Source organism: Teleopsis dalmanni, chromosome 1, assembly GCF_002237135.1.
Source record: "Teleopsis dalmanni isolate 2A chromosome 1, ASM223713v2, whole genome shotgun sequence".
Taxonomy (NCBI): domain Eukaryota; kingdom Metazoa; phylum Arthropoda; class Insecta; order Diptera; family Diopsidae; genus Teleopsis; species Teleopsis dalmanni.
The window spans coordinates 39,346,595-39,366,507 of NC_051846.1; the positions used below are offsets into that span (position 1 = coordinate 39,346,595).

The window sequence follows — 19,913 nt, forward strand, 5'->3', positions numbered from 1 at the left end:
CCACACTACATCTGTCCTCCATTTGACTTCCAAATAGACGACATGAGCTCCGTATCACTGAAACTTCAGCATGAAAAACCTTGGCTGCACAAAGTAGCCGAAGGAAGCTGCTTCTATCCCAAAACCAATTTTCAAGCGATCCTTTAAAAGTTATATATCGTGGATTGCGTAAAAGTTTCTTCTCTCCTATACGTTACTTGAGGGAAAGTTGCTTTTGAAAAATAAGTACGAATTCGATAATTGAATGTCATCAAAACATAATTTAAGATATTAGAGTTGGTGAGGTTGAAAGCCGTCCCACTTATATGGAAAGGACACATATAAACAATCAGCAAATGGTTTTTAGTAACGAATTTCAGTTATTTTAAGTATTCTTTAGTTAATATTCAATAGCTTTTTCTAACTAGATATATACCTTACTTCTGAAGATGTCGAGGTTTGAAATTATAAATATTTCACATGGTTTATAATAACAAAAACTTGCATGCGCCATCTAGTGCTAGTTCTCACTACATGAAATGTTTATATTGATTGCACAAAGAATGATATCTGGCACGTCTATATATTCCTGAAAATTTTAAAATTACCAGCTCAATGCCCTAATATCTCGAAAACTAACCTATATTCAAATGTATGATAGTCGAAAGAAATTACTTAGAACAGCTGACTATCCTAAAAATCGTCATTAAAAAGGCGTGCCTAAAAATTCGAAATAGTGCCTATAGTTCTTTTTTGTGCAGTGATTTGGTGTTTAAATATATTTTTAAGAATTTTCTGGTGACTGAGTCTGGTTTGTATCGCTGAGAAGATTATCATTTTACCACATATAAAAAGGTATCAGTATATTCGTGGTAACGCATTTGGATTTGAATGTTTTAAAGGTAAAGATTAATTTGAGCTTGGTATCAAAAGATTAAAGAGCACTGATACTGATCGGGTATTCAGCTAGTCTATTACATTGTATTATTCTAAAACACTATATTATATTTTTTCAATAAGACATAATTATCTTAAACCCGCTTCAAAGCTTATACCTTAAAAGTAGTAAAAATTCTTTTCAATTTTTTTAATGTACAATCTTTTTGAAGCTCTAACCTATAAATGATAGTATTGTTATTATGTCTCACTAAGAGATATAAGAGATAACTTAAATATAGCTTAGTTTGACATACACTTTAATATAGACTTTGATATACACAAAAGTATCTGATTAAGATGGCAACGCAGATCTTGGGGAGTCGTAAAAAAACCTCTCAATACTGTTCCACTATGAAGGACGCCTCGCAGTTATCGTAAAGATTAACCAGTTTGTTAACCTAGCGGTTAACTGTAGCGTCATATTAATGATAAATTTTCTGGGTTTCTTCCAGAATTATAGAATACTCGTATCCAAAATAATTTGATATTTTCTTAAATATTATTTCATTTTATTTTATTTATTTAAAATATTATTTATAACACAAGTAATACTTCGAACATAACAAGTGAGTATTGGCGAAGAGTATTTCTATGGAAATATTTCGTTTCTAGATTTTTATATATATTTTTAACAAATTATTGAGTTGTTTGTAAAAAGATAGACAAATCAATTTTGCAGATAGAAATCTTTTTATTGTGCATTTCACTTTTTTATCCTCGAGGGCAAACCACTTCAATATTGTACTCGTATAGTTCATCTTTGAAGGATCGCAAATCTATATAACATATTTACATACTCAAGTATTCATCTATTGTATTAAATGTACGCATATGCTAAAGTATTTCCAATACTTCTATTCACATGACTTTTTGCTCCATGCTTACCAATATTTCGCCTACCAATATTTTTCAAATTTTCCACCTCATTAGAGCAACGCACTCGATTGAGTTGCTCGCATACTTCATGGAGAAAACTCTTGTATCAACTCCATAAGTTTTGTTTTTGTTGCCATTTATCCATCCTTTCAGCCGAAAATATTTGTGAAGCACTTGTCGAAAAAGATACACTGCTGCCTCCAAATACCAGCACCGAAATTTAGAGCAGTTGAGAATGAAAATGTTTGCAATTTCTTGCTGAATTTTATTGCGTGCGTATTTATCTTAAAGTCAAATAATCCTTTTTGCTTCCTATTCGAGCCTCTTTCATGTTTTCGGGATTAGTTTAAAGTGGAGTTTGCAGTGAGGCACATAAATTACAATGTTATATATCATATAAATTCATATAGCATTTATTGTGATGTGAAATATCTTAATATGTAATTACCAAATGAGTTCGGATGATAACAAAGGACTGTAGATTTTATATTTAAGTTTTTCAGGTTAATATTTTCAGTAATTTTTTGGTGTTGAATCCATGGCATCCATGGCGAAGAAATTAAAAATAATAGAATGGCGTACTCCACCGTACTCCACCACATACTCCATCTACTATATCTTAGTATCCAGAACTAATTTAAGATCAGGATAATGATTTTACAGTGAGATCCTTGTTTATTTTTGAAAATGAAACCCATGAACCTCTAACAATCTGTAAGGGGCAATAGTGTGTTCTCTACTGGAGGAGTGATGTGAATATATAGCATGACTTTCTCAACTGTCAACCTCACTTGCCCGTGGCACATCTTGTTTTTCACAAACAAGGCTCTGGCAACCGAGTACAGGCGGTATAACCTGAAAATATAAAGACCCTTAGGGAGACCAAGGTTCACACTGGACTGTAATGCCAAATAAGAGGAAGAAGAAGAAGAACCCACCAATCTCAATCTAATTTTCAGCTTCTTCTGTGGATTAAAAAAAAGTGTCAAAAGTTCAAAAAAAGTTTTAGTACTTAGTTTCTTTTATCATAATGGTTATGGTTAATGATATTTAGGGGTTTTCGGGTTCTGCTAAGGACGTTTATTGTGCACCCCTTTGTATTTAGATGTTTAGTATCTCGACGAATCGAACCAGCTCTTTCGGAGGGAGTTTTCGAAGGTCTTCATCTTCTAGTTGGTATGTACCTAAAATTTTGTTTCTTCTATGGCCTAGTGCATCACAGTTGGTGATCAGATGTTCCATAGAGTCTTCCTCATCACAGCAGAATCTGCAAATATTAGTGTCTGATATACCTATTTTATGTAGGTGTTTATTACATGCGGCGTGGCCTGTTAGTGCACCAGAGAGCGAATTTAGACTCTACTTGCTTAGGTTGAGAGCGGTGTTTGCTATTTTGGCATCAAAATTTAAGAATTTTTTGAAATGATATAGGCCGTCTATTCCGTTCCAGTATTAATTGATACTTTTTTGGATCCATTTTTTTGTCTTCTGTTTTTTGTTCGTTTTATTGAAGCTAAAGAAGGGGGTTGGACCAACGAATGATCCTTCTGCCTCCTTTTTGGCATAAAGGTCCGCCTTTTCGTTGCCTTCGTGTCCTTTTATCCTCATATCAATCATTTTATTGCATTTGACACCACAAAAACTTGAAACCCGTATTGTGTATTATATTTTGCAACTAATTTAATAAGTCTTATTTATTGATTAAAAACAACTGTTATTCAAAAAACAATTTGATGTTATTCATTATAATAATCATGTTAAAAAAATTTAAGACTCTGTTGTTATCGTGTTTCCAGTCATGACCGCAGCCAGAAAGTGGATCAGGAGTGCCACTTTCTGAAAAAATTTAATAATTAATATTAATAATCTCGTTTAATATCTATTTTTACGTGATTAAATCGGGAAATTCTTTTCATCGCAACAGGCGACTGCCTATATATGTCCATATCTCCGCCAATACTCTAGGTCACATCACTCTACTGTTCTTTGGGTCACAGTATCCACTTGAAAAAATGGAACACCACACTAGATAAAAACATAAATACATACTGACACTTAATCAGCGTTATTTTATGTTCTAGACACTTAGATATTTTATTGATTAAAGATAATTATTTAACCAGGCTGAACATATTTACAATAAAACACAAGAAAATTTATTTAAAATAATTGCATTTCGATTGCTTCCTTTTCGATTTTTGAATTTATTAGGCTTTCTACTAAGAGGAGAAATAGCAGTTCTTTTTTTCCTACCCTGAGTATTTTTATTACAAAGCTTTCTTAAAGTTTTCTCGAAAGCACTGTAAATTGGGGAAATTGACTTTTAAAAAGGCTTGGGACATTTTATGAGAGGGGCCGTTGGAGGAGAAATAGTGGGCGACTTCCTTTTAAGGTTAAATATCGTAATGTTTTAAGTACATTATACGAGCTTTTAGATGAATTAAGGAATTTCAGCTAAAGAGCATAACATCTTTACCAAGCCTGTAACCGCAATCTAAATAAGGACGTAATCTTACGGTATTACAAACAGTTCAGACATCTTTGATGCTTTTAAATATCGTATTATTACATCTGCTGTTAGTTTAAGCTTACGTTCTCTGAATAACAAACTAAGACCGTACAGTCTATAAAAACGGTCTTCGTAATAAAGCTTGATAAGAAGGAAAGACCAAAGACCGTATTTTTGTAAGGTGTTAAGAACGTGACAATACGGTCTGAGATGGTTTTTTAAACTGCTAAGGTGAGTTATTAATGAAAGCTTTTATTATTCTGTACAAGGACCGGTTATTATTCCAGACTCCCACCATAAATAGTAAGGCTTGCAATAATGGAGATAATTTGAATAAGGAATTGCGGAAATCAATGAATGCAACTAGTTGGATTCACGCAATCTGTATTATCTTATTTCTTTCATTTAGTAGCAAATTTCTTTTTATTATAAGTCCATTTAATACATAAATACATTCAAATTTAAAAGTTGTTTTTCGATACATAATATTTCGCGTGTGTAGCTATTTTTGCTAATGTATCTCTAACCAAACCATTTTTCTAACTTTATAGTATTTTATTAAATATTCATATAAAATAATAATTCAAGACTGAATGATTTTGTTGTTCTGCTAACGAATAAAATAAAGGAGTAATATTCTCTTTTAAAAATACAGTAAATTCATTCATCACAGCAGTTAAGAACTTTATATCCTGTGACATAAAATTTCTACTTCTATTCAGAATTTGTTTTAAATAGAAAAAAGTAATAATGAGAAAATTTGCAAGTTCTAAAAATAAATTTTAATCAAGTGAGTTCTGAGGCTGCCCATATCTCTTAATTATTTCTAGTTGTATTAGATAAATAACGTTAACTTTTTAGCATTGTCCGTGCAAAGAGATCTAGTTCGTGCAAAGACCTTTAGCCTACGTATGAACAAGCGCCAATCTTCTTCTGTCATACAGGCCATGTGTTTTTGAACTTAATATTATAATCCAAGTGACAAAAGTCTACTCTACCAATCTTAAATACTTTAAAACTTTGCTTTATTTATTTAAAAATTAAATAAAAAATTCTTGCAAAATTTCGGCTGATAAAATGCTTTATGAAAAATGTTTAAAAAATAATAAAATACTGCAATAAAAATACTGAGAACTAATTTAAGTTTAGTAGACCACACTTTTAAATTTCTGCAAACATTCACTTAACATTAAAAATTTTGTTTCCGGCATAAAAAAGAACACCAAAAGACCCAAGAGTAGTCCAAGTGAACCAAGACTGAAGAAAAATATTGACGTTTTATAATTGATGTTGAAGGCGATTATGGCTAAGGACAACTGCAATAATTGCTCACACACGATGACACTAGAAATGCATTTTGACTTCACAGTTAGAGTGAAGGCTTCAGCCGTGTAAACTGATGAAGCCAGCGCAATGCCAGTGCAGGTAATGAATTGATATGCAAACATAAGATAAGCTGCCAGTTCCAGCACTAAGTGTTGTGTTATATGTTGTAAATCCTCCACATGCTCGAAGATACCACCAACAATAAAAATGAATATTGCGCCCAAAAGCAATGAAATAACAGACAATTTGCGTCTCCCTTGTTGATCAATTATTAAACCACCGGTTATGCTGCCTAGTAAACCAAAAATAGCTAACAGATAAAGGCAATTAAAGTCACAGCCCAAGCCATGCCAACTGACGCTAAGAAAGGCGCGATTGAAAAGCAGCGAAAGGGATATAGTGGCATAACAACGGACTAAGACAACTTTGAAAAGCGTTAGTAGATTCTTCTTGCAAAAATTAGCACATCCTGCTTGTCCAGCGTCGTAGACGAGTAGCTGTTTACAATCCTCACGTATGCGTAAGATATCTGTGTTAGGATAATTTTCTCCTTGCAAGCGTTTGAGTGCTTGGGTTGCTACCAAGTCTCTGTGTTGCATTTGTAGCAGTAAAGGTGATTCAATGCGATGGAGTAGCGTCATCAGTATTGCAAAAAGTCCTAAAAAGGCAATAGCTATCCCATGCAATTGATCGATATGTAACGTGTAACCATTTGGGGGCTCAAATTTAAACCATAGGCGTGTATAGAGTAATTGCAAGCATATACCAAGCCAAAGGAATATGCGTTCACATGACAATAGCAGGCCACGTATGTGTCTCTCTCCGATTTCGCCACCAGTCACCAGCGCTTGCACGATCGTTAGCCCGTAGGCACAGCCTTCGCAGATACAACTCGACACAACAGCGGTGAAGTAGGTGGGCACTAAAATGAAGTTTATGCCACCGAATATAAGCAAGGCACCACTAATACACTGAAAAAATTAAATTCGTTAAAGTTATTTAAAAAAAAAAATTAATTTAAAGCAATATTGAAATAATTTTTTTATATTCTTTCATGATTGAAGGAAATTGTGTTTCTCATTAGACGTTCAGACGGCAGACATATTAGAAGTATTTTAGTCAACTGAAAAGTAGTTCAGCAAACTTCTTCTCTATGTTTTCTTTACTAATACAATTTTGGCCTACATTTTGTTTTAACCTTTTTTTATTAAATATTTAATTAGTAGGTATTTTAATACAAACTCGCAGTCTGACACTTATCAGTTCCATTGAAGTGGTTTCTTATCAAATCCATTTACCTATCAAATTTAATTTATTTTCGGTTTCAATTTATTTTTATTGATATTATTGGTATTTTTTTCTTGTCTAAGTAATGCCTTTTTGTTTATGCTACATTTATTTATTTAAAAAATAATATAAATAAATTAAAAAAACAAAAATTATAATTTAATCAAACAAAAAATAGTTAAAACTATTTCCGATTACATGAAAATATTTTATTATATATGAAGAGAACATTTATTTACAATTCTGTTACCAATAATAGAAATATTTACTGTAAAAAAGACTCAACAAAAGTATGATTTGGCTTAGAGTAAGTCTATACTTCAATACTCTTCAAGACTTTACTTAATTACTTATAACAAAAACTGTTATATATATACTACACACTCATTTGTGACTAGGAAATAATCAAAAAATTCAGTTGCTTGAGTTTAAAATATAACATATACAGGCAAGAGATTCAATAAAATTATATATACAATATTACTTTGGTGGTACAATGTCTCCACAATACTCATAAAGATTGGAGAAAATTCATTGCCAGTGCAGTATGATGTCTTCAACAGAGTAAAATAAACATTTATTGTCATTGCAAATCTATGCTTCCACAAAAGAGACAATGAAAAGTCAAACCTACAAGGAGTGGAGAAAAAATGTATATCTGAACGCTATAACTAAAAATCTGGCGATTCCAATAAGATGTCTCTACACAATTTATAAAAAGTGGTTGTAATGCCAATACAATAAAATGTCTCCACAAACCTCATAAAAAGTAGCTGTAATGTCATAAAAATGCAATGTCTCCATAAAATTTATAAAATGTGGAGAAACATTGTTGAGAGATAGAGCCATCAGTAAATCTAAAATATTTCTATTAATATATAGATAGCTACTCCCGTAACTGGAACTTGAACTATTGAAAAAAATGAGGTGGAATATCAAAACCTCTGAATAGTGTGTATATCGAAGACTGTTAAGAACTTTTTGGTTTCAATTAGATATAGTCCTAAAATCAGGCTTTTAAGCTGAAATTCTAAATCAGGTTTTTAAAATGAGTTTTCAATGTACATTTTACCCCAAAATCAACAGAAATTTGGGAACAATGGGTTGTGCGGGATGACAACGGAATTCTTTTGATAAGAAAATCATTGTTCTAAAAACCGACGAGTGAACAATTGCGAAGAGCCAGTTTAAATGAATTGGAGCACCACAATGGACAATGTGTCATTGAAATTGTGCACTACGCTCCGTTGAGAACAAAAAACGGATATATATATATATATATATATATATATATATATATATATATATATATATAAATGTATGATTATTTTAGTTGGGTCCTAAACAATTTACTCAATTTTTTATAATTTTATACAAATTTATGCAAATAATTTTTATATAATCCCTTAATTTTCCGTATTTATCCGCCTGGATGTACATAGTTTCTATGCAGAGTTTTCTTAAATTTCCTAATTCACTAAGAGACGACCTAATTATTATTATTGACATATTTTAATCTTATATTTATAGAATAAAATTAAGAACTAAGGTTTCCCAAATTAAAACTTCTAGATATTTTAGTATGGGTTTGGCTAATTAACTTGAGCCTAATTTAAATACGGGGTATATGATAAGTTTAATGGACTTAAGTAAACAAAAGAAGAGCCATAAGCTTTTGCATTACAGGATACTGCAGAGTCTTCGTTTGTGTATTGGTTTCACTGCCAGTTATGTATGTGTTATCTATCAGATATCTGTATAATGTGTGCTTTAAGAGCGATTAGAAAGATATACATTGGTATCAGCTTATTTTTTGATATACTTATTAGTGCTGTCATATTGAAAACCTGTCATTAAAACTACATACCGCATATGGAATAAATGGTATGTAATTTAATCGCATTCTCTATAAAAAAACAGTCTGCAAAACGAACAATTTTTTAACGGATTTAAAAAATACCAACTGAAGAGCATTGCTTTTAAAAATTTCTTCACACTCCGTTAAAAGAGATTCCTTGAATTACTTACATGTGCAACATTTTTGCTAACGCGCTGTACAAATGTGGCTGCCAGTATGGCTCCGAGCAGAACACCCAAAAACCATGAAATCGTTAACTGATGCGTTGCAAAATTTGATAGGAATTTGCCGGAGGGAGATTCAAATATTGACCACGCCAATTTCATGCCACCAGCAATAAAAACAAATGACGCTGAATAATGTGCACAAATAATTGAAAATTAAAATCATTTAATATTAAAGGCTGTGCATTGTTTCAAATTACCAGCGGACAAAGCCTGGAATTGCAGGCGATACTTCCACATCGAGCGCAGCAACGTCGGCTTATCCTCTTCTTCGATAGTCGGTAACACAGGCATTGTCGTTTACAGAGCAATCACCGAACACTCACACTCATACACGAACACGAACACGAACACAACTTCAACAGTCAATAATTAAAACACAAATTTCGCATTGAACAAGGATGCGAAATTCTCACTCCTTTGTCATTTTATTTCGCTAATTTAAGACTTTATGTGGCGCGACAATTCGAGGAAGAAGAAAATGTATCTGCGGAAAATAACGCGATGCTTAAATGAAAATATTTCCATGTACGCTTTCAGCACGCGTCCAAGCAACTGTCGAATAGTTTCGTTTGAAAAGCAATAAACTAAGGTTTGCTCTGGTCAGACGCGTTTCTATCACTCACCACTGATAAGATAACTTCCCAGTGGTTTACCGTGGCAGCACTAAAGCTGATAACAGAGCAATAAAAATTATTAACTTGGATAAAATTCAGTTAATTTTAAATGATAAAGTAGGTGATTTGATATATGGCTCGCTTAGGTATGCTTGTTGTTGTTGGTTTTGTATCTATAGATAACCGCATTTCCATGTATTTTTGTTTACATTTTTATATTGCATTGGATTGGCCGCTGAACCGTTGGTGGTTAGTGTGGGTTGTTATCGATAAAATTTCTTTACCACATAAAAGCTGGAAAAATAAGCTTTCTCTAATAAAAACAATCATATCTTCAGTTCACAACAATGCATGTTACGACAGGTGCAATTTGGTTAATTAAAATGAAACTGAAGGGCTCCTTCATCTATAGGGCAATTAAAAACTCAATATTTATAAAATAATTAATAAAGAGATATAAACTAATTATATCTTGTATGAGTATGGGTGACGCTAAATCAATTGATTATTTGCATTTGGTGTGAATGCTAAGTATCTTTTATAAAAAAGTATCTAAGTATCTTTTATAAAAGATACAAAAATGGTACAATACCTTACTTACTTATTTGGCCATAACAATCAGGCTTTCGGTGTGACGCAGCGTAACTCTCCAGATGCCTCTACTGAGTGTGCGTCTTTTCCAGTCTCGTACATCTAGTCCGGTTAGTGCTTCCTCAACTTGATCACTCAACTGTAGATATGGTCTACCTCTTTCTCCTTCCTTCTTTCTTTCTTTCCGCCAACTACTGCTTCAAATATATTTTTCGTTAGAGCAGCTTCATTCATTTTCACGATATAACCAAGCCGTTGCAGCTTAATTTGCTGAATTATAACAATGTCGTGATAAAGCGGTAGTCTTCATCATCTTGGTCCTTCATCAAGAGGACCAAGATCTTATAAAGACCTTTTCTTTCGAATACTCCTAGTGCTGCTTCATCATTCTATATTAACGTTCATGCTTCTGCACCATACAGCAGCACAGGAAGGATGAACAATCTAAAGAGCCTAAATTTTGTTAGGCGTGGTGTATAATGCCCTGTCAAGACATATATAAGAATCGCAATGATAGTTGTTTTAAACTAAAGGAAAAATACTGCAATATCATTAGCAGAATTATTATGATTAAAAAAATGTACTAAATTGATATGGGGTATGTCTGTAATAATCTAATTGTTTTCTATGAGATCAATAGAGCAACATATAAACCAAATACAAACAGTTTGATAATAGTTATGAAATAAACAGAACTTATACAAAAAGTTATAATCTAGCTAGCAAGTTGTCGGTTAGATTTGGTTTGAGTACTTGGTTAGAATGAGCTACATAACTAAACCAACTAAACACCCTTAGTATTGCCAGGGAGAAAAAGAAGATTGACATATTTTTAACAAATTACAGTAGTCTGGTAAGTACTTTTTCCAAGGCTCAATAGAAACCTGTGAGCTATCACCTTGCTATTTTTACTTTAGTCTCAGTAATGCTGCTCATTGGCAGGATATGCTTCACCATTCTTCTCGAATCTAATATTCTATATTTCCAGTATGTATGGCCAAGTCCATTCTTATAGCGAAAGCAATCAGACTATTAGCAACTAACAATGTATTTTTGACAATAAGAGTATGCGACCTGCACAGTATCTTAACTAACTTGCAGATTTGTGACTGTATCTACATATTTTCTGTTGTTTTATCTAAATATGCTCCGCTCCTGTATTTACGCTGTGGTCTGCAAATTCATCAGAATGTCCTCTGTATTAATGTAACTTCTTTCTTATGTAGCTGATGCGCTATTTACTTGCCCTAATGATCGGGCACCCAGTAGATTCAAACCAAAAGCATGAAAATTGTTCACTACTCTCTAAAATGAGATCTATGGTTTCTTTATATATGAGAAAAGAATCGTATCTATGATATTATTAAAAATATGTTATTATTTACTGAATGGAATATTGTGAAATCACACCTCTATAAATATTTCAGTAATTTCTGATATAATCGTATTCTTTATGCTCTCTCTATCACCATCATGTTTGGAGTAAATCCTTTCTCAAATTTCTCTTGTTATGCTTTGCCGACATAGTCGAAAGCTTTTGATTTTTCTTAGCTACTGTTAACATATAATAAATAAATTTGAAACAAAATTACTTGAAATTTTTAGAAAGTATTTGTATTCATGAATCAATCTGTTTCTATATTATATAATGGCTTTATTCTATATATTAACTAATGGCTTTTTTCATTGCTAAATTCGGATCCAAACTAGATTCTATTTTTTTTGTGTCCAATTTGGTTACCTAACCGAATGGTTTTCGAATAATCTAACATTTTTGTAGTAATGTTAGTAAACATTAATATTTTTCATAAATAAATATATCGAATCGAATAACTCTTTATCTGTCAAGTCATGTAAAGCATGTATTCATTTTAGGGTAATGTTGCTGCTCTGGTAAAATATCTGGAGTCTTTTAAATTAATGGATTGTTATTTCACTCGTGATTTACTAATCGAAAACAAATATTGCACTCACAGTGAAACTGGATTAGAAAAGTTAACCCAGTTTTACCAATCGAAAACGGCATAAGTACTTCAGTTACTAGTACCTAAAAATATATAATGTTTAATGAGGAAAGATTTTGCTTCAGAATCTTGCATACTTTTTGGCGATTATATTTAACGTATACGCTATTAATTTAAAATTACTTTCAGAAATAATTTCACAATGTAGACTTATTAGATTTTGGTTTATTAGATTTTAAATTGACACTATGGAGTTTAATAGGGAATACTTATCTGTTATTTAACTTAAGCGTTCACTTTAAAGCTGAGCTTAAGTGTGTATACCCGTATTAATTATCCTTATAGAATGATATAAACAAAATTCTATAGTTTAAATATTATTGAATAATTTGTGGAAACTTGGGCGAAAAAGAGACACGCACATACTCTCTTTGTGACTGTCTATACGAGACTAACTGAAGGAAGACTTTATTATGAAAGTAATATCTTGACAACCAGACTGGTCATCAGTCTACGGAAATTAATTTTGATAGCTGCAGTTCAGATTTAAGCGGTTCATTAAGATGCTAAATAAGAGCTCATTACGAAAACGGAATGGTGTCTTTTAATTAAACACTGCAACTATTAAACCAATATATTGTAATCACGTTGAGGTGTATTATATATATCCAGGTAGGATTGTGAGTCATTTTTTGGTGACGTTCAAAGATTTAGAGAAGGTGATTACCCCCTATTATGTCATCTATTCAATTTCATCGTGGAAGTGATCATGCGCAGGGCAGGTATATATGTAATGTCATAATACTCGCTTATTATATCCAGCTTCTCTTGGCCTCTCCTTACATCCTAACTACCATCGACCTCATGACACATAGCAAGAGTAATATTTTTACCGCTTTTGCTGTTATTGGAAAGGAATCTGTAGTAATGTGTTTAGTGGAGAATAAGGGTAAGGCGAAGTAATTGTTGTCTAGTTGCAGAAATGTATTTCGCTTGGATCTCAAGCTTACGACTGGCAATTATATTTTCGAAGATGTAAAAGATTTCATTTATCTTAGCACCACCGTAAACCGACAACAACTATGTCAACCAGAAAATCAAATGCGAAAGCATCATTGCTAATATGTGCTACTAAAAGTTCACTAGGTAATTGGAATGAAAAGGTCTCTATTTCGATAGATTAAACTTACACTCAATAGAACGCTTTACCAAATTGTGTTTCTGTATGGTACACAAGCGTGAACGCCATCTCAGAATAATGACGCAGCACTGGGAGCTCTTTAGAGAACTTTATCGTAGGATATTTAGTATTCTGAAGCAGAGGCGCCTGGAGAGCAGTGCTGCCTCAAGCCAAAACCGATAACAGGTTGTTAATTATTAAAGTAATTAATTAAAGTAAGTAAGTGAGTAACATTTCTAAAGAAACAGAAAATTGGAAATAAGTATTTATATTTGTATTTATATTTTTAAATCTTTATTAAATATCATAACAATAAATAATTTTGAATATATATTCCACTAATATACACATATATATATGTGAATAATCAATTTTAGTATTTACGTGACATGCTGTAAAGTATATCACCTTCGGAATATGTGTTAGAAATTAACGTTAATTCTCGAAATCATTGATATATTTTCAGTATTGTTATCTAAATGACTTTGAATGCAATGTATAGAGCTAAACATTATTAATATATAAATAAATAATTATTCTAGAGAAACACTTAGAAAAAAATTCAGAGTTTAATTTTATATCTTTTATTCGTTTGGTATTGTTATATTGCAGTTATATGATTAGTTCATACAAATTTCATATGAATAGATAAATAAAGTCTTTACAAAAATTTATGAGCGTCGAATTACCAAGAATTTTTCAAATTGTTGCTGTGCCTCCAATAGCGTAGCATTTTTCGTTTCCGGTAAACATAGGAATCCAAAAATGACGAATGCGAAATATAAAACTACTGTGGCTATGAAGTACGCGAAGAAGACTGGGAACGATATCGCGGTAGCAGCAATGATACAATGTACCACCATCTCAAATATGAAAGTTACAGAGATATTATATGGTTTTGCTGCCAATGGAAATGCTTCACTCAAATAAGCTGAAGAAGAGGTGATGATCAAACCAGCAAAGAATTGAAAAACGTAAAGTAAATACGAAATAACTTTCATTTTAGACTCATCCAATATATTCATTTCGTCGGAGAAATTTATCGCTACACCTACAGCCAATCCACCACATATTAAGACGCCAACCAACATTGGCAGTTTTCGTCCAATAGAGTCCACAGTAAAATAACCAATTAACGTGCCTAGTAAACGTAAATGGCAGAAGAGTTGGAAAGGAAGTACTAAAATGGTATTGGATGTAGTGAACTGATTAATCGATGAGCCAAAAAAAAATGCTGCATTGGTCAAATATGAAAAAGTTAGAGCACCCAAGGCACGTAAAATACATAACTTTAATAAGGCAGGCAATCCTTTTATGAAGCTCTCTTGTATTGGCATTTCATTATTATACGCTACATAACGTTTATGCTCTTCAAGTAAGGCATACGTTTCTTGCGTTCGTATGGATGGACGTTGTAAATTTGTTAATCCTTTAAGTGCATCTTCTTCTTTATTTTGAACAACTTGCAACACTGGAGATTCTATTAGAAAGTATATAGACACGAAAGCGCAGACGCCACAAATAATACTAAGCACACCCTGCATTTTTATGATATTGAATGATTGAGCGAAATAATCATTGTACGATGTACGTATCAAAATTTGAATCCAAATACCAAATGTGAAGGAGAGTGAGTCGATGAGAACTACAAACTTGCCACGCATATAAGACACTGCTTCTTCACTAATCAATACAATTCCTGGTACAAAAGTTAAACCAGTAGCAATGCCATCAATATATCGTGCCGCTATAATTGCATCGAAATCCAATGAGCGTATCAGGAGAATTATGCCTCCAACCATAACCAAAGAAGCTGAAATAATCTGAAAAAAAATTAAATAATTTTAAAATAAAGAGAATATTAATTCCGTTAGTATTTACAAGTGTTATTTTCTTTGGAATTCTATTACACAATACTGCTCCCACTATGGCACCAATTATGCCACCAATAAACCAACAGTAGCGTATATGAGGTGTGGTTACAAAAAGCGCGATTAGAAGATCAAAATTGAAAGCCATGTTCATTCCGCCCGATATCAAAATGCTAAAAACTGGTGATTGAAGAGAAGTGAGTAGTTTATATATAAATTTTAATAATATATTTTTAATAAAATACAATGACGTTGGTTTATGAACTATAAATATGAAAAATAAAATCTTTACGATCAGTTTTGAGATATGTCACACTCACAGGATAACACAGGATAAAAGGATTAATGATTATTTAATCCTTTTTTGGTTATGAGTTAGGATTTATCTTAATCCTAGAACTATGTGTAGAACTAATTTTTAATTTGTACTTACCAGCAGAAGATGATATTGTTTGTGGTCTATTTTTTTTAGCTCTTTGAGCAAAAGTTGTACTAGGAATCGCAGCAGGTGTATTAGGCGGAAACCCTTGCTGGCTTTGTGAATTCATCTTAGGTCCTTCGAATTGTGTTTATAGTTTTTTATTTGATATATTATATATATCCTCTTCAATGCTTTTAATAAAATATCACACTAATTAGGACCTTATTTCTCAAGCTTCACGTTGCAAATGGTGAAAATTTGCGCATTCTAAAATGACTACATTAAATATTTAGCGCTTTATGAGTTTCCTCGATAACGATTCGAAGATAATGCGTTTAATGGTAAATGTTTTTTTTTCATTAAATAAAATAAATATACAATTAAATGCTATCAATTTAAGGAGAACTTGAAAAGAGGGAGGGACAATAAATTTTTATTTTGCAATTTTACAAATTTGTCATGAGTAAATATTTGAGCTAAGCTAAATAAAAAAGACGGGAAATTTCAACTTCAAGCTATAGAATAAAAAACTATTTTATTTTATTTATTTTTATTTTATATCTCACTAGCCGTTTGTTAAATTTAAATTACAATAATAAATATGAATCAGGTGGACGGAACTATAAGATAATACAATAGATCAGATGACCCTAACAAATACCACGCAGATGTTAGACGATTTAATATAAGTAAAATTTATTGTAAATCGCACAAAACAATATATATTTGTCTATAATATAGAATTTCTCTGAGCTAATAGATAATTATATCCATATTGGGAATTTAAAAATCCGCAGATACCTACATATCAGTGACGATTGATTTAAGCTGCGGAGGTGTGCGGTGCACACTTTAACATAATTTACAAAATGTCAAATAAAATAAATAAATTTATTAAAATATCTTTACATCGAGAATTAATATTATTTATAACATTTACATATATATATATTTTTAAAGATTAAATTTTCAGTAAAAACAATTAAATAGATTCGTTCGTGCGAATCGTGGAGTAATATTAGCATGACTTTTTCGGTATGACATTCCTGGATTCGGTACTATATAAAAAATTAATTAAAAATTTAAAATAATTAAAAAAACATGCCACAAATAATGCCTCTACAAACAGAATAGTATTGAAATTTAACAATTAAAAATAAAAAAAAAATGATTAATTAATTCAATTATTCTAGAGCTGGTCTATGATTTCATTTTCATAGCAAAATAACAAAACTCCAGATAAATTAGCGAACATAAAAGTCAAGTACGCGTTTTTCAGTTGCTTAAGGTGCGCTGACTCTGAGCTTCAAATTGAGCAGGACGCGAGTTCGATTCCTGGTACTTGCAGTCTCAAAAATAATTATTGTAATGATTAAATACAAGAATAATTTCCAAGACGACTTATTATGGTTATTTGGCAATACTCGAAACAGCTGTATGGTCAGCCAAAAATTCAATTATTTAAAATAATATAAAAAATAAAATTTTTGTTGTTGTAGTTCACTAGTTTTCGAAAAAAAAACCTCTTCATAGAATTGTCTTTGAAAACTCAATTAATTTTTTTCTCTTAACTGATGTATTTGTTAGGTGTGCTAATATGCTTGCAGCTCAAATCGCAGAACATTTCTATCATATTTCGTCTTTCCCCTTTAAGCAATTTCAATCGCAAATTTCTGCTGTTGCGCACAACTAACTGCATGCATATGAATCGAATATGTTGATTTGCCGAAACACCTAGATGTGCGCTAAAATTCACGTCTCTCCCCTTTTAGTAGTAGCACGCACAAATTTCTGACGCTAGTTGTGCGTAATAGTTGGCCGCACATTTGTACGTCAATTTTGTTTGATAACTGCATAAACATGTATGATATCGAGTACGAACTCTTATGTTTAGAAAAAATTGCTTTGATGTTGTGGGAAGTATGTGATAAGTTGTGTTTCCTCCATATTGATATAATATATCAATTAAATATATATATATATATAAGCATAAATTGCTGATTTAATTTATTTATTTAATATGTTATTATTTTTAATTAATTGTCAAATGTTATATAGTGGTTATAGTGTTGTCTAATGTAATACAGTTATTGTTAAAAAAACATATCATCTATTTCAATTTGTCGTTTTTGATTTAAGTAGTACATGTATAAGCAACAATGTAGAAAGCCACATACCCTTTTAGAGGGCGCACGCGTCGTCACTGCTACATATGTATACAGAAAGTCATATAATAACAAGGCTTAAACTCGAAAATGACTAATTGATCCACGAAACATGATAATCGTATTGTATAAAAATCTGTTCACGTTCTTTCAAATAAAGACAAGTCTAACTAAGTTTAACTTATACTATCCTCAATCCAATCGACCAGTCTTATTTATTGTGTAATGAATTGTCGATCTATAAAAATTCATAAAAAGAATGTTCTTCAAAGGAATAGTACAAAACTATACAAACTATAGAAAATAGCGAATATGGTGCGCCGTTAAATCATTGTCTGGGTGTTCGGAAAGTAATTTCGTTTTATTTTCCCAACAGACAACTCATGGAATATACTCTCGCATCCACTATATTCTTTTAATCTGGCACCTTCTGATTATTATTTGTTCCAATATTTACATGTGGTGAAACTTTTTTGAACGATAAAACCCTTGTGATATATAGGAGGAGATCTAAATCTCAAGAATAAGTAAGCGTGTATAGTTTACTGCAAGATCTTTTAATTTAGATTGCATGTCTGTATGTTTAATCGACATATATCGTCTGCGTTATCGATATCTTCAAGTTGTTCAGTGAAATTCCAAAAACTGACAGGATTTTTTTCGCTAACGTAATATGCATTATACTGTCGATTACTATTAGAAACCAAACTGGTGCCATGAAAAATCACGATTTAACTACAGATTACGGGGTAAGAGGACTCTGCACTAATTAGGTTTATAATTTTTTCGGGAACTCCATACACAGTCTCTGTATACTGAGTTGAATGCGGTTCGATAGTCGACAAATAACGTTGTTTTCTTATCAACAGTCAAGCGATTTATTTATGCAATTAAGGAGAAATCTCGAATGCACTACGGAAGTAATTGAGAACAGTATTATGCCCAGATAGTTTTTATAGTTCGACAGGTCGCACTTCTTTGAGTTCTTTATAATTACTTTACATTACAATATTACAATATAGTGATTTGTTTATATTATGTTATTATACTTCACACTCATTTTATGTTTATTATATGTTTTATTTTTGTTGCGAAATATAGACCATATAGATTATATTATTTTATATAAAAAGTAATAAAGCTGAAACTATTTTAAAATTGAATTTTTGTGACCGTAATTAACTATTATATAATATTATTATATATATTCCGCTTTCATTTCATATCATTATAAGCAACAAATAACTGACAGAGGTTTAATTTTTATAATATTAAAATTATATTTTACTTCTCAAGATCACTTTCTAATTCATATTATTCTATCTCTTGTTAGTTATAACAAGTTTAGCGGACAATATGTATATATTATTTCTTTAAGATAATGCCATGTGTAGGTGGGTTGAAGTTTTAGAAATACGACTTTGAATAACTTACATACAGCCACATTTTGTGGACCTTTCTCCTAGCAGTTCGGTACAAAAAGGTCAAGACGATGCTTTGGGGAATAAATTTACATATAAAATTTATGTAAATGCTTTGGGGTGGCACTTTAAAACGGATGGGAATTTTGAAGATCCTAATAAAACATCTCTCTATAAAAAATGTGTCGATGTTCGATGTTTTAGAAAATGTTTTAAAATAATTTCACTGGCATAACATAAGAATATATTGATGCAGAGATGAAATTTATTCAGCTGGATTATCATATCTGTGTATGCCGATCAATTCTGAAATAGTGACTATAATCAATATAATCTGTAAAATGAGACTATTTTTCTTAAGTTAAAACTTTAAAGTTTCAAACAGATAACACAATAAGTTTTACAAGACGAATACATGGGTTAGGATGTGAATGAGTGTCGGATGAAGGTAGGCGGACGGGTAAAAAGGTGAAAGAGTGGATTGTGGGTGCATGGGGTTTAACTTGAAATTAAACCGGGTCCAGACGGAGGAACCTGGCCACTTCAATGGAGTGGATTTAAAGGTCAATTGGACGGTGGTTTGTGGAGTAAGAAAACAGATAAGCGACGTCACGGGGGGTAAATGTGTAGTTTGGGCACACATTAAGAATAGACATATCTATACCTGACAAGTTAGCCACGACAA

At 31.8% G+C, this 19,913-nt stretch overlaps 2 protein-coding genes across 2 annotated transcripts; both read right to left on the reverse strand.

Moving 5' to 3' along the window:
• Positions 1-5,379: 5,379 nt before the first annotated feature.
• LOC119671248 lies at positions 5,380-9,558 on the reverse strand. Its single transcript, XM_038081790.1, has 3 exons — positions 9,199-9,558; positions 8,945-9,126; positions 5,380-6,600 (listed from the first exon to the last, which is right to left on the reverse strand). Exons 1-3 carry the CDS (start codon positions 9,290-9,292, stop codon positions 5,449-5,451), a joined length of 1,428 nt encoding a protein of 475 aa, XP_037937718.1. The 5' UTR covers positions 9,293-9,558; the 3' UTR covers positions 5,380-5,448.
• A 4,353-nt stretch (positions 9,559-13,911) lies between these two features.
• On the reverse strand, positions 13,912-15,910 carry LOC119668624. Its single transcript, XM_038078200.1, has 3 exons — positions 15,655-15,910; positions 15,232-15,401; positions 13,912-15,173 (listed from the first exon to the last, which is right to left on the reverse strand). The coding sequence occupies exons 1-3, from the start codon at positions 15,767-15,769 to the stop codon at positions 14,022-14,024; spliced, it is 1,437 nt and encodes a 478-aa protein (XP_037934128.1). The 5' UTR covers positions 15,770-15,910; the 3' UTR covers positions 13,912-14,021.
• Between the last annotated feature and the right edge of the window lie 4,003 nt (positions 15,911-19,913).